This window comes from Ovis canadensis, chromosome 11 (genome assembly GCF_042477335.2).
Source record: "Ovis canadensis isolate MfBH-ARS-UI-01 breed Bighorn chromosome 11, ARS-UI_OviCan_v2, whole genome shotgun sequence".
NCBI lineage: Eukaryota > Metazoa > Chordata > Mammalia > Artiodactyla > Bovidae > Ovis > Ovis canadensis.
In genome coordinates, this window is record NC_091255.1 from 53,165,115 (window position 1) to 53,180,279 (window position 15,165).

The 15,165-nt window shown below is 56.2% G+C and overlaps 1 protein-coding gene across 1 annotated transcript in view; it reads left to right on the top strand.

Moving 5' to 3' along the window:
* Nucleotides 1-9,960, top strand: part of NMT1 (N-myristoyltransferase 1) — a 31,303-nt gene extending 21,343 nt beyond the window's left edge. Inside the window, exons 4-12 of the mRNA XM_069543646.1 lie at nucleotides 619-737; nucleotides 1,300-1,391; nucleotides 2,239-2,355; nucleotides 3,127-3,297; nucleotides 4,127-4,235; nucleotides 6,864-7,034; nucleotides 7,624-7,791; nucleotides 8,771-8,908; nucleotides 9,608-9,960. Of these exons, the coding sequence (XP_069399747.1) occupies nucleotides 619-737; nucleotides 1,300-1,391; nucleotides 2,239-2,355; nucleotides 3,127-3,297; nucleotides 4,127-4,235; nucleotides 6,864-7,034; nucleotides 7,624-7,791; nucleotides 8,771-8,908; nucleotides 9,608-9,628 (1,106 nt within the window). The 3' untranslated portion in view covers nucleotides 9,629-9,960. The remainder of the gene's footprint in view (nucleotides 1-618; nucleotides 738-1,299; nucleotides 1,392-2,238; nucleotides 2,356-3,126; nucleotides 3,298-4,126; nucleotides 4,236-6,863; nucleotides 7,035-7,623; nucleotides 7,792-8,770; nucleotides 8,909-9,607) is intronic.
* Nucleotides 9,961-15,165: the final 5,205 nt, after the last annotated feature.

The following is a 15,165-nucleotide window of genomic DNA, read 5'->3' on the forward strand; positions in this document are numbered from 1 at the left end:
GGATATTATGTCAGGGGGTGACTTCCCAGCAGCGTGGTGTAGACTCGGTGATTCAGCCCAGAGGCGTTCACAGGGCTGTAAACACCGTGGGCCTGAGTTGGCAGCTGCAGTTAACTGGCCCCTGTCGGTGAAGGCCCAGGCTGGCAGGACCCAGAGAGAGCCCGGCGCCTGGACGCCATTGTCCAGCTCAGGAATGGGTCTGGTACATTGTCACTGCTGTTGACACAAAAGCTGCCTTGTTGCAACGCCTTATAAATCCATCCAGGTCTATGGGCCTGGGCCAGAGCCATGACAACACTCTACACCAGCTGGGAGGCAGGAAGCCAAGTTAGTCAAGATACACGTTTGTCATTTAGTAACCAAAGGGAGGTTTAAAAGAAGGTCCAAGATACCAACCACCTTGGCTCCCGGGATTGTTCTGAAGTTTGGCCACGAATTGGCCCTCAGTTAGGGGCCAAGGGTAGCCAGAGAGACGGTCTGCCATTGCCAAGAAGAGAGTGTTCTTCGGATGAAGGGCTCCTGGGGACAGGAGGAATTTGCTGAGGTCAGTTTTTGAGCTGAGCCCCTTCCCTCCCCAAGAAAGCCAGCGGTGAAACTCATGGCTGTGTCTACTTGCAGGAGAAGTTGTGAACACGCACGGTCCCGTGGAGCCTGACAAAGACAACATCCGCCAGGAGCCCTACACGCTGCCCCAGGGCTTCACCTGGGACGCCTTGGACCTGGGGGACCGTGGTGTGGTGAGTAGGCCTGGGCTGACCACCAGCGTGGACAGGACACCATGTTCCCCGAGAGCCCAGCCACGATGGCTTCTTCTCGGGCCTTCCTCGAGGACTCTTCTAAGAAGAGCCGAGCCAAGCAGGGCTAGCAGATCCCTCCCATCTGTTGATCTGGGATCTGCCCGCAACTCCGCCTGAATAGCACACAGCGTCTCTGGCGCCGAGAGTTAACCCCTGCAGCCCGCTCCCCAAGGCGGATGCCTCTTCTTTGTGCTTTCATTTTCCTTGTTCGTCCATTCATTCAGTGAACGATGGAGTGGTCTGTTACTTGGATGACATTCTTGGCCTGCCACCCTTCCTGTGCTTAAGTCTGCCCCTCTACCCCTGGTGACTCAGTTTCCTCTTAAGCACTAGATTGCTTGTTCCAGGAGTCCCTGCCATGCCCGGATGAAAAGGATTTGTGAGATTAAATAGAGTTTTTGGTAGTTTGCCTTGTTCCCAACAGCTTGGAGCCCCAGGGTATTGGCCTTGGTCCCCCCACTCTGGCAGAATACTTCTAAGGTGGCCCCTCTTCTCTCTGCAGCTGAAAGAACTCTACACTCTCCTGAATGAGAACTATGTGGAAGATGATGACAACATGTTCCGATTTGATTATTCCCCAGAATTTCTTTTGTGGTGAGTTGTAAGGACTTTCCTACGGTTCTGAGGCCACAGCAGAAAAACAAGGCACCAGATTGCTCATCCCTCCTAAGTGCCAACCTTTTAATGGCAAATCGGTGTGTGGTTTTTGAGACTTGCTTCCAGTGGAGCTCAGAATTGAAACTTTATTTAAGGCACAATGACTGGGTGAGAAATTCCTTGATGGAATTGGTACCCAGAAGAAAAAATCGTCTGTTGTATAATGACTTTAGGTAAGAAGGGAAGGAGGGATGAGACCTGCTAAGATTTAAAAGAATAGAGGGTCATTTTCAGTCTTTCCTGAGCATGCTTGGTTGTATAGAAATGGCCTTGCCTGGCTGAGCACCCCCCTCCCCTTTCCGGCCTCATTTAATATCCAGGGAGGTAGGGCATGAGGCTGGCACAGAGGGGACCTGTCTGAAGGGGGAGGGAAAGGAACACCGCCAGAGTGGAAGGCGGGGAGGAGATGGAGCCCAGAGCTCTAGAGGCTCCACAGCCGGCTCCTGACCACGGGACCCGCTGGATTTGGAGCCAAGGAGGCTGGGGCTCCAGCTCAGGCTGTCAGAGTGAGCACAAAGAAACTGGATCAGTATGAAATGTTCAGTGTGACAGCCCTGGGTTGGGAAAATAGGCCCAGTGGACTGAGCAGCAAGAGAGGGCTGTGACTTGGTCCCACTGGTATCCAGGAGGATTTGGCCTGAAAGTGGATTTCAGAGAATTGAGCTGTTCCCTCCCCAGGGAGATGGTAGCATGAGGTTAGAGCCAGACTCGGTGGTGGGGCCAGACAGTCTGCCCAGCCCACTGGCAGGCAGCCCCGTGCCCACAGCTCCTGTCTCTCTTCCAGGGCTCTCCGGCCGCCTGGCTGGCTCCCCCAGTGGCACTGTGGGGTTCGAGTGGTCTCGAGTCGGAAACTAGTTGGGTTCATCAGCGCCATCCCGGCAAACATCCATATCTATGACACGTAAGCACCAGCACCGCCCCCGCCCCATGTCCCCACCGTCCTGCTTGGTCTTGGAAAGTGGGGGAAAAACATAGCTTCCATAGAAGCAGGAGGGAAGTTCCCCTGAAGGGAGGGAACTTGGGTTCCTAGGAATAGAAATTCATAATAGGAGCTGCCTATCTTGCTCTGAATTGTTGCTGGAGCTCTTGTCTGTGACCTGGGCTGGAAGGGGTCCACCCTGAGGGCCGACCCGCTCCCTGACCAGCTCCATGTTTGCACTTGTGCCAGTCACGCGTCGCCATGCTCGAGCCACTCAGAAGTGGGCTGGTGGCTCATATCCACGGTCATGGGGCCTTCCAGCTCTGCTCTTCATTTCTTTGGAAATGTCAGAACCATCTGTCTACCACAGCCTTCTGGGCTTGGGGGAGTCTGAACCCCTGAAATCATAGGATAGCCCTTGACTTCCGTGGGGTTCCTGATGGCTGAAGATGGGGCTCGCTCAGCCTGCTCCGGGGGCTTCACCAGAAAGATGCTGGTGGTGTGTTAAATTAAGGAGTTTGCTTGAGTCCCACTTACCTTTGGAAGTAGAGTCTATGTTGAGGAGAGAGCGGGTTCCTTGCCTGGTGCAGCAGAGCAGGGCGATGGGAGGGTGTTCCTGGCTGCTGAGCACAGGTGGGGCCAGAACACGAGCCTGTGCTGGGGGCCCCCGCTCCCTACACGGGGCTCCCATGCTTGAAGGGATGGCCTCGCCTGTTAAGAGCCTCGACCCTGGGTTTTCTCTTGACTCTGCAGAGAGAAGAAGATGGTAGAGATCAACTTCCTGTGTGTCCACAAGAAGCTGCGCTCCAAGAGAGTGGCTCCAGTCCTGATCCGTGAGATAACCCGACGGGTTCACCTGGAGGGCATCTTCCAAGCTGTTTACACTGCCGGGGTGGTGTTACCAAAGCCTGTTGGCACCTGCAGGTAAAAACCTCTTCTTGGAAAGGTTCTGGAAATGGTGGTGTGCCCACTCTAGGTGGGGAGCTTGTGTCACTGTGAGTCACTCTGCCCCTCAGCTCAGTGCATGGCCGAGAGCATCCGCTGCTCTGGTGTCTGAAAAGGTGGGTGGTGGTGCCCACAGGAGCCAGGTGGGGCACACGGGGAGCGAATGGGAGTCTGTAGGAACGACAGCCTGCACAGCGCCTGCCCTGTCCAAAGGGGTCAGGCTTTCTTAGCTCCCTCTGATTCCTGCCATGTGGAAATGGAAGGGGGTCAGTCTGCTGGGGGTTTGTTTTAAAGGATGAGCCCAAATCTGGTTCTTTATGGTAAATGTCCTATAGTTTTAAATGAGTAGCTCAGTTTTGTTCTGAATATTATGTGGGCCAAAGAGAGCATGTCTCATCTCTGTGTGAACCAAGCAAAACCTCTGCCTTCGAAAGTTCTTTGGAACAATTGAGTACGCTCTGCCTTAAGAGCTTCTAAAGTGAAAACATCAGTTAGGTGCCAAAGAGGAGGGAGGCAGAGGCTGGACGTTCGGAGAACCTCAGGTCTTTTCCACTGACTTGATTCCCCGAGTGAGGACTGCTTGTCCCAAGACAACTGCTGGTACGGAGGAGGGGCTTGTGAACTTGAGAAAGAAATTACGGGAAGAGCTGTGGCCGCTCTGCACTCGCTGTGGGTTGGTGGAGCTCCGGGGCGCCCGGCTCAAGTGGGGCCCAGCGGCTCTCTCACGCCACCTGCTGGCCATATGGAGAGGTCCTCTTAGTGCGACTTGCCACGGCCCTCTGAGGACAGGAGGTCTGTGTCCCCACAGGTACTGGCATCGGTCCCTAAATCCCCGGAAGCTGATTGAAGTCAAGTTCTCCCACTTGAGCAGAAACATGACCATGCAGCGCACCATGAAGCTGTACCGACTGCCAGAGGCCAGTGGGGCCCCGGGGCCTGGGCAGGAGCGGGAGGGAGGGAGGCCCGGAGAGCCTGGGCCAGGGGCAGGGGGCTCTCTTACCAGAAAAGCAGCCCAGCCCATAGTTTCCGGATCCCTAGCCTTTGCCTTTCTGTCCTTCTCTTATCTGTAGCGCTGGTTTTATTTTAGTTGAACTGTCTGTTTTCCTGAGCCTGCGCCTGGACTCGCTTCTCCGCCATCTGTTGGCAGACTCAGAGTATCTCAGCCTAAGGGCAGCACAGTGGAGAGAGGAATCTGTTCGCTCTACTGCAGCCCATCCCAGGACCAGTGTAAACGAGCCATAGAGTGTCTGTTGCTACTTCTGCCGAGTCGGGTGGAGGGTGGGTGACTGAGCCTGCGAGGGGAGCTGAGATTTCCAGGCTCAGGCCTCCTGCTCAGATTTTGCTGCTGAAGGACCAGGCAGCTTCAGTGAGCTGGTTTTCAACTCTGGGCCTTGGTTTGCCAGTGAGTTGGATGCTCCTGGGTCTTACAGTCCTTTCTCTTCCCTCAGAGCCCTTCCAGGCAGGGTCAGCACAGTCACTGGGTGCCGGCTGACCCGAGGGCTGACCCACCCCTGGACCAGGGTCACCAGTGTCCAGTTTGGAGGGCCTGCTGCAGCACAGTCAGGCACTGCCCAGGAGACCAGACTAGGGAGCCACGATGAGTATCCCCTCCTTTCTGTTCTCATGCTAGACTGGTCCCGGCTGCTAGGCAAACAGTGAGCGTTTTTTTTTTTTAAGAGAGCGTTCTTTTAAGTGGTGTTGCAGCCAGGAGAATGTCTCTGGATCTCCTTGACTGTGGGGAGAACCCCAGTGGGGCTGCTTTTTCAGTCCAGAATTTGAGGTGTCACTGTGGGAGGTGCCGTGTAGAAATAAGGTCAGTGAGTGTTCCCTAGCGACATCAGGTTAGCAAGGAATTTTGGCAGCTGGAGTTTCTGGAGCTGCAGTTTTGAAAGCAATTCCTGTTCACCTGAAACGAACACAACTTTGTTACTCAGCTATACTCCAGCATAAACTTATAAATAAAGCAGCTCTTCCACCGGGAAGCAGTTGTGTCAGGCAGTGACTGAGGTATATAAACCTGTTACTATTTAGTCACGAAGTTGTGTCCTTACTCTTTTCTGACTCCATGGATTGTAGCATGCCAGGCTCCGCTGTCCATGAGATTTCCCAGGCAAGAACATTGGAGTGGGTTGCCATTTTCTTCTCCAGGGCTCAGCATTGAACCCTGTCTCCTGCATTGGCAAGCAGATTCTTTACCACTGAGCCACCAGGGAAGCCCCATATAAACCTATTGCACCCCATTTTCAGATTTGGCTGACCTCACCTCAGACGGTAAAGAATATGCCTGCAATGCAGGAGACCCAGTTTCAGTCCCTGGGTCGGGAAGATCCCCTGGAGAAAGGAGCGGCTACCCACTCTGTTATTCTTGCCTGGAGAATGGGCAGAAGGGGCTGGTGGGCTATGGGGTCGCAAAGAGTTGGACACTATTGAGTGACTAACACTTTCATTTTTTTCACCTTTGTGTGTTAAGCCCTTGGGGATGTTCCCTCAGCCACAGAATTCCCGAGCATCACATGGCTTCTTTTCCACTTAAGCATTTTCTAAGGAAAAGCAGCTGTGGAGTGGGATTCGGGCAGGAGGTTAAGTCCTGGGAATTTAATGCTGTTTTTCTGAATTTAACTGGCATCGTTGTCCTGCCGGGGGTCCTCCTGGTACAACGGTGTCCTAGTGGGCATCCCTCAGTGGTCATCTAGTGTAGGCTCTGCTGGGCCCCAGGGTTCCACGGTGCCTGTGGCTGGGCGCCTGTTTGTGAAGTGCTCTAAGTCGGTAGGAGATGGAGCAGTGCAGAAAGAGAGGAGCTGCAGCCGAGTGGGAGAGGATTGTGAGGCTCGAAGGTGGAGAGCTAAGAAAGCCTTTGGGAGGCCCAGGAGCAGCTCTGGGCTGGACCCACTTCAGCACATCCATGCGTCGGCCAGGGCTTCTCCATCACGGCACCACTGACACTTTGGGTTGGGTAACTGTTGGTCAAGGAGACCATCCTGTATGTGCAGAATGTTTACCAGCATCCCTGGTTTCTCCATGCCAGTAGCCACCCTCCCCCTAATGTGACAACCCAAAAACATATCCACATATGGTCAGATGTCCCCTGGGAGGCAAAGTTACTCCTGTTGAACGCTCCTGGGCCAGAGAGACAGACGATCACAGCTACAACGGCCACTGGTTCTGAGGGTTCCTGGTGTTGGGCCCTGTGCTGGGGCATCTGGAGCAGGCGGGGCTGTGATGGGCTGTGTTTTCTTAGGAAGCCAGCCTGGGCCATGTGGATAAGAGATCTACGCAACAGCCTTAGCCAAGGATGGCAGCCTTAACCAGCAGGGAAAGGGCCAGATTCACTGTGAGGGCGGGACTTGTGCCTGTGGATGTGGACGGGGGTGAGAGGGAGCTACCTAAGATGAGCGAGGAGGCTCTCTTGAGGGCCTGGGGGGCTAGACTCAGGGTCAGGGTAGGAAGGGAGACAGCATGAGCTTTTCGGTTCATGGAGGACTTGAGAGGGAGCCAGGGCGCTCACGGTCAGCACATACTCATGCTCTCTGGTTTCTTTCTTCCAGACTCCCAAGACAGCTGGGCTGCGACCAATGGAGAAAAAGGACATTCCAATAGTGCACCAGCTCCTCAGCCGGTACCTGAAGCAGTTCCACCTCACGCCTGTCATGAGCCAGGAGGAGGTGGAACACTGGTTCTACCCCCAGGAGAATATCATTGACACTTTTGTGGTGGAGGTGAGCGGGGACGCATGTTCTGGGCCTTGGTCCCGTGGACAGGGAGGTGTTCTCCTGCAGTGACGGGTATCCCCGGGCTCGGTAACCAAAGAGCAGTTGACCGGAGAGTTGGCACCCTAGCCTTCCTGGACCACCTGTGCTTGGGCCCCGCTAAAGGCAGGAAGTTGTAGCTTGCATTTGCTAAAAAGAGCTCTTCTGGACCTGGCGTGAGCCCTTCATCTCTCCCTCCCCGCTGCTGACCCTGAGCAGAGAGCGCTGAGCCCCGCTTGGTCAGGTGAGCTCTGCTGGGTCTGGAGCTGGCTGGACGTTTGCGGGGCCATGAGCTATGAGTAGGCCCTGGTGCTGCAGGCGGGGAAGGAGTGGGGCAGAGTGAAGCCCCGGCCCAGCCTGGGTTTTCCTCCCAGCGCTGTCCTCAGGTTCCCTCTTGATGTGTTTTCTCCTCCCTGCGTATCCTGTTTCAGTTTCCACCCATTCATCTGGAGGGACAGAGCTGCCCGAGGGTGGCGGAGGGCAGTGGGAACATTCTGTTCCCAGGCTGCACGGCCCCTGTGCCGGTGTGACCGTGCCTGCTTTATTGTCTTCCCATCAGAATGCAAACGGGGAGGTGACTGATTTCCTGAGCTTTTATACACTTCCGTCCACCATCATGAACCACCCGACCCACAAGAGTCTGAAGGCTGCTTACTCTTTCTACAATGTTCACACTCAGACCCCTCTCCTAGACCTCATGAGCGACGCCCTCGTTCTCGCCAAAATGGTGAGGAGCTGACCAGAGGGAAGGGGTGGTGGGCGGTGCTGAGCGCGGCTCGCAGTAGCTGCTCCTGGGCGGGGGACCTCAAGGCCTGCTTGCCCTCCTGCTTCACTCCGGGAGCAGGCCAGCAGTTCCCAGCCAGCAGCCCCAAAACTAGGAGGGAGCAAGGAGCGTCCACACCAGGCGAAGGCATTGAACTCCTGATTTATTTCAGCGAGTTTTGTTCTCACAGGAGGCACTGCCAAGGAGCTTGAATAGCCAGGCCTGCCCAGGGAGGTGAGGGGTTCTCCTTACGACCTCCCCAATGTGGGAGTGGGGAGATTGGTGGTGTCTGTTGTGGTGAATCATCAGAGCCGCTGACTGGAGGGCATGGCGGGGAGGGGCCCAGGTTTCTCTTTCACCTGAGAGGTCACCCGGCAGCCCTGCCCTGTGGGCTCTACCTGCGCTCGGCCTGGCCCACTGTGCACCGGCCACCAGCCACCATCCAGTCCCTGATCGAGTCTGTCACAGCCTCAGAGAAGCTTGTCACATGTCATAAAGTCCCTCGGTGTGCCAAGGCCTGGGACTTGGGGCGTCAGAGAGTGGAGAAGCAGTGAGGCTCGTGGGAGTCACCTTCTCTCAGGAAAAGGTTCAGGGCTTGGTCTCCAGAGAGGACTGTGGAAGTTATGTGCATGTTTCAGGGAAGCATAGCAAGGAGCAGTGGGAGTGGCGGCCTGGACACTGGGTGTGCAAATGTGTCCTCGGGGGGACGCTGCGGAGAGGCCAGGTGAGGTGGCACTCAGCATGTCACGAGAACTGCCACCGGAGAGCAGGGCGCTGACGGGAGTCTGGATGCCGCAGAAGCAGCAGGCGCCCCTGAAGGTGGATCGCTGCCTTGGCCACCTGCCTGCAGGGCGGTTCTGATACGACGGAAGAGAGAGGGCAGGAAGGTGAGGCGCCGTCCACCCATCCTCACCTGTCATTGTTTCTCCCTGCTGCCCCGCAGAAAGGGTTTGACGTGTTCAATGCACTGGATCTCATGGAGAACAAAACCTTCCTGGAGAAGCTCAAGTTTGGCATTGGGGATGGCAACCTACAGTATTACCTGTACAATTGGAAGTGCCCCAGCATGGGGGCAGAGAAGGTACGTTCTGGGCACCAACCCCCACCATGCTCCCTGGCAGCCGGGCCCACGGCGGGGCTGGCCTGGGTCAGGCCTGAGTCAGATGTTGGCATCTCTAATAGAAGCAGGCCTCAGGTCTGGGATCCAGCATCAGTCTGGGCCCTGGAAGAGTCCCCTCCCTCTGGTGGCCACACGAGCAGGGGCAGTGTTCCCCTTTGAGCAGCAGGTATGAGGAGGGCAGAGGGCACAGGCCCCTGAGCCACACGGAAGTGGGAAGGTTGTCAGCCTCCTCCCACCAGGTGAGCGGCCTCGTCCAGTGGGACAGGGCTTTGGGACTCCCAGGACACTGGCCAGTCACATGCCTGTGGTCTTCCAGGAAGAGTCTGACTCAAGGGGCTGCTGCCCTCGTCCCAGCACGGCCCCTCCTCTACCAGCTCCAGAGGGCAGCTCAGGGCCAGGGGAAGCCGGCACTTACAGGGTACCTGATGGATGAACTGGAGTGCGGCCTGGTGCCCAGTGTTCCTCAGGGTGCCGCAGATAAAGGCTCTGATGTCTGAAGCATTAGGTGGAGGTTGAGTGAGAGCCCAGGGCTCGCCGGAGCCTGCTCGCTCAGCACAGTAGCGCCCTGTGGACTCATTGGACCTTCAGGCCTGGACGGGGAATGGGGGAGTCCGGACAGCTGTTCCCTCAACTCTGCCTCTCCCCTCTTGGCTCTCCTAGGTTGGGCTGGTGTTACAGTAACCAGTTGCCAGTGAGATTCTGGATAAAGCCACTGAGAATTACCAGGAAATGGAGCCCCACCACTTGTTGGTCCAGTTTTCACAAACGTGAGAATCCCTGGCAAGGAGAGCAGAACTGAACCGGCTTTACAGACCGCCGCTGAACTTGATGATTGTACTACAATGGCGTAGGCTGCGAGATGCCAGCTCTGGCCGTGTCTCTGGTCTCCCTGTTTTCCAATTAATCGCATCGTTATGCAGCCGCGATCAAGGGAATGTAACTGCTGAAAACTAGCTCGTGATTGGCATATTATGGAGTTAACGGGTGAATAATAAAAGTATATATATATATTATATATATATATATAAATATTTTAAATATCTTTCATGTTCCAAATGTACAAGGATGTTTGGTCTCTAATGAAAAACTGAATCCAGATCATTCCTCAAAATTCGACTCTAAGGCCAGTGCCCGACAGACACATATCGGTACAATTGAATTGTTTCCTTCTGAAAGCAGGCATGGACTTTTCTCAGGGGAGCAGGAGAAAGAGGATGTGGGAGGCTTACCCAATTCCCCTTCTGAATCAGCTGGGTTGATTGGCTTGGCGATGGCAGCGTCAGGTGGAGGGGCTGTGCAGGGCTTTGGGGAGGGCTCAGCGCTCTCTGGGAAGAGCAGGTGGAGGCCTGGCTGGGGCAGACCTGACTCCGAAGCGCTCCTGCAGGGGCTGCACCTTTTTTTGCGTCCTGAACCTGCGCAGCAGGGATGACCTGTGAAAGTGTGTTTCATGAATCCAATTCCCTCTTCTAGTCCTCTTGGCCTGCTCCCTGTAGGAAGTCATCCTGCCAACAACTGACTTTACATCCAGGCTCTCTAACCAACTGTTGCCAATCTTATATGACAGGGATAAGTCCTGTGAGATTGTTTTTCCACTGCCTGGGGTGACTGGCAGTATGAAGGGGACCTTTGACCTCCTTGTATAGCATCTGGGACCTTGTGGGGACTATGTCAGTGCAGGCCCTGCCTAGCTCCTCTTAGAACAAAGAACCAGGACCCTGATGCCCCTAGTATTGGTTGGGCAAGGATGGCGTGGGACTGATACCCAGACCTCGGCCTCCAGCCCTGGCCCGGTGCCTTCCAGCCCATTAGCCGTCTCTGCTCCTTTCCAAGACACACAGCCTGCAGGTCACGACAGGGAGTGGTGGGGAGATGCCAAGTCTGCATTTGGCAACAGACGTGATTTCCTATTGCCATTGTCAGAGTCTGATTTCCACTGATGATGTGTTGTGGATTTTTGCGGTGGCGGTGGTGATGGTGACTGATGCTGCCCATGGCCCTCCAAATAATGGAGGTTCCAGTCACGTGACTGTCACGTAGGCATTCCTCAGTTGCACTCAGCCAAGTGGTTTGGGAGGGTTGGGCTATGAACTGCCAGCAGCAGCAACTCATATCCAGACTTGTATGTAACTTTTGCTCTAGGAGGAAGTCAGTGGGTGGACGGTGTGGCGTGGGGGGTGTGGGGTTCCTGGCTGCTTTTACCTCTACCTGTAGAGGGAAGGAAGTCTTAGCCGGCAGGCCAAGCTCAGCCCAGCTGTGGGAACTGAAGCTGTGTTCCATGGGCCAGGAGGGCTGTGTTGCAGGCTGTGGGCTCTGGTGAGGTTTGACAGAGACTCTGCAGAGTCCGCAGAGCTGGAGGGGATCGCGTGCTTAGTTGGGATAGGGCCGTGCTGTCCCTGCCCAAGCAGGGCTGCTGGCCAGGCTCTCTGCAGGCGGAGCCCCCAACTCCACTGATCACACTTTCATCAGAGGCCTCTAGGGGGCCTCCTTTCTCCCTGTTGTCCCTGTGCTGCAAACTGTAGGTCCCCATTGTGGCTGACCTTTGACTCCTTGACTCCAAGATACCCAGACCAAAGAAGCTGCTGTTCTCAGCAAGATGTGCACTGCATTCCACAGACGGCGGGAGTCGGCGAGGCAGGGGCTTGCCCACACAGCCTCATAGACATCAGACACACGGCATCCCATGGCCCAGAGCAGCCCACCCTGTGCGTGCTTCTAAAGATGTCAGAGAACAAAGTTCCCGACTCTCCCACCTCAGGCAGGACTGGAACTTGGACAGGCTCCCTGTCACAGGCTTGCTCAGCTCTAGGCCAGGTCCCAGCCTGAGCTGCCTCTGAACTTTGGGGTGCTGATGGCCCCAGGAGTGAGCTTTGCCTTGGTGACTGAAGTCATGGGATGGAAACTCTGAGGCCCGTGCCCGCTCTGGAAGATACCAATCGCCTGGGGAGGTCCCAGTGTCTCCCTGCAGTCGCTCCTTGGACTCTGCTGTTGCCCTCTGTAGGGACCCTGCCCACCTTCAGTGCCACCCACAGGTCTGCAGGAGTGGGCTCGGTGGCTGCTCTTAGTCTTCTTTTTGCCCAAGCACTCCCTGGGTTCTTCACTCGACCCGTTCCAGGACTTCTGGTCAGAGAGAACCATTGCTTGGTGTTTGGGGCCTTGCAGGATGGTGGATTAAACCAAACAAAGGGAAGACCCCAGGGCCTCCAAGCTCATCAGCTGGGACTTGCATCAGGCCGCCGCTCACAGTGGGCCTCCCGGTGTGGCCTCGCCCTCTGCCTCCAGTGCTGGGCTTTCAGACTCCATGTTCCTGATGTTTACCTCCAGTCTTTGGAATGACCCCTCAGCACGCTCCCACGGCCTTCTGTCTCTGTATGGAGAGAGCTGGGGAGAAAGGAGGTCTCGGCTCTGGACTGAGGTCTGCACAGGGCTCGTGTCCCCCACGCACGCCTACTTCCGAAGATGCTGCTGTCTTGTTTGAAGGCCGGCCTACGTCAAGCCACTGCAACACCTAGGTTTATGGAAAATTTCAGGCCTTGCCTGCAACTCCATTCTAACTGCCGTCACCCACTTGCTGGCTCACTTGAAGCCCAGGGTGGGTGTCCCAGTGCTCTTGAATTCTTTGCCCAAAGATGACCAGCATTTAACCAACTGAAGGGATGGCCCAAAGGCCTGGGTAGCTTCACAGCTGCAGCCGGGAGAGGGTGGCTGCTGGGCCAGGGGATGGGGCGGGGCGTATCTCTGGCCAGGGCCTTTCCACCCTGGGCTCCCTTCAGGCCTGGCCGTGTGCCCTGGAACCAGAGGAGGCCCAGGGCTTCGGGTTATTACTGTCAGGGGAAGGCAGGCCTGCAAACAGACTGTCCTTAGGGAGGCTGTGCGGGAAGATTTCATTCAGATCAGTTCAGCTCAAAGATACCGATTGACTTCCAACCGGGCGCCCGCATCCAGGGAGGGAAAGGGAAGGCTTCACCTTTGTGTCTTGGCTTTGCTCCGGGCTGTGGGAGGGGCATCCATTTCCGGGGTGGGGGCAGAAATACCAAATGCATTGTTGTTCTGCTTGGTCCATCTCACTTGTTTCTAATAAAGGAAGCAGCTGAACACACCCTTCTGCCCTCTTGGTATTCCTCTGGACAGCAGGTGGCAGTGGAAGCTGAGTCCCCAGTCTGGACAGAGCCCTCTCGCCCTGCAAGGAGGGCCCTCATGACCAGAGATGCTTCTGAATACTTTCCTTGGGCAAGACTACCCTTTGAGGGCCAGCTTGGCTCTTCGTCCCCTAACCTCTCCCACCCGCCAGCGAGGAGCCAGTACTGACTCGGGTTTGTTTTGTGTAAGAGGAGCAGCCAGGCTCTAGGCCAGCACCCGGGACTTTGGCAGAGCCGCCCCCTCCGTCCAGGTCAGTGTGGCTCCTCTGACAGAGGGCACGGGCACCACCCCTCCCACTGTCCAGATGTCACCCTGCCCTTTGTGGGGCAGGAGCCAGGTGGTCCTTTTGAGCCACCTGGAGTGTTTTAATTATTATTTTCTTGACACACAGCATGTGGGATCTTAGTTTCCAGACTAGGGATCGGACCCGAACCCCTGCATTGGAAACACAGAGTCCTAACCACTGTACCGCCAAGGAAGTCCCCTCCTGGGGTACTTAACACTGCAAGCCATCAGGTCCCACTGAACCCAGAAAATTTCCCAGGAAGGGTCTGCGGAACCATGTCTGAACTCCTCCCCACCCCGACCCCTGTTCTCTTCCTGTGGACCTTTTCATCCATGTCCCCCCACCACGGCTGGTGCCTCCAAGCCCCTTTCCAGGGAACCTGGGCCCTGAGCAGCAGCCTGAGAGGCCCTGCCCCCGGGATCATCCCTGAAGCCTTCCCCTGACCCTCCCAGACCCACAGTTTAGGTCTCTCCCCACCTGGGACCAGCTCACTCCAGGCTCTCAGGGCTGGGAGGGAAAAAAAATCATAGCCCTGCCGGTGGTCTCCGCCCAGCGGTCTTCAGAATTACCAGCTGTGTTTCTTCTTTGCCTTCACCTCCCATAATCAGTTCCTGTCATCTTTGTTGCCTTAAAGACTCTTCCCAGCTTTGGGGCTCTTCTAGCCAGAAACCCCTCCTCTTGCTGCATCAAACCAGAGATGAGAGGCAGGATGGGGGACTCAGTCTGGTGGCCAGGGTTCACCTGACACAGGACCCCTGGCCCAGACCCCGACCAGACCTGGCCCTGTGGGGGCAGGACAACGCTTAGTTGCTCTCCATACCCTCACACGGGCCCTGGGGCCTCACCCTGCCCTCTCCGTGGGGCTGCAAAGTGGCCGCCCGGCTCTTCTGACAGCCCTGAGACTGTGCATCCAGACTACCTGGCCCATTCCTTCATGGTTCCTGGGTGGGGGGTGGGCATCTGGGCCCCTTCAGAGTCTAGCTGTCTTCTTTCAGATGCAGAGATTCATCAGAACCAAATGCCCTGCTCAGTGTAAATAGAGCAGGATGAGGCCATCACTTTCTGCATCAGGTCCCGGGATGGCAGGAAGGTGGAGACAGCCCAGCCCTGGGTTCTATGGGGCAGCTTCCAGCGGCAGCCCAGCCCCAGGCCACCCTCCGGGGAACGGGCACCAAGCTCTGTGCTTGTTCAGTGTTGTTGGTCCTGCTGCTTCAAGGAGCCCCAGATGCCAGGGCTCCACGCTTAATCCCAGAAAGTCACTCTCTGATGGATTTCCTCCAGATTCTGTCGTCTGCAGTCTGGGCACGCTCTCCCAGCATCTCTAGAGGCACCTGAGCAGCCCCCTGCTTCCCAGGCCTTTGTTCAAAAAAGGCTGTTTGGCTGGTGGAAGGAGAGTCCCAGGTCTCTGGGATTCGTCTACTGAAGAGATGGGCCCGGAACCCAGCTGAGCCTGGAAAGGGGGGACTCTGTCTGAAGTCCTTCAGAGTCCTGTCCCCACCCCCTTTAAAGCTACATTTGCACCCTGGCAGAAGCCCCCCTTGCCATTCCAGATCCCCGGTGTATTTCTCGGGGGGTGGCCTTGTGAACCACTGTCCTCACAGTCTTGTGATGCTGGCAGCAGCTCTGAGCCAAGAGAGGTCAGGGCTATTTTGAGCTGTGGCATCCCCTCCAGCGCCCTGTCCATCTTAGACAAATGGCCCAGATGTGGGAAGAGGCCCAGGGGACACTCCCTCTGCCCCGGCCCTCCCCGAGGCCTGTGGATGTGGCCTCAGCGGCACTCAGCGGGTAGCAGTGG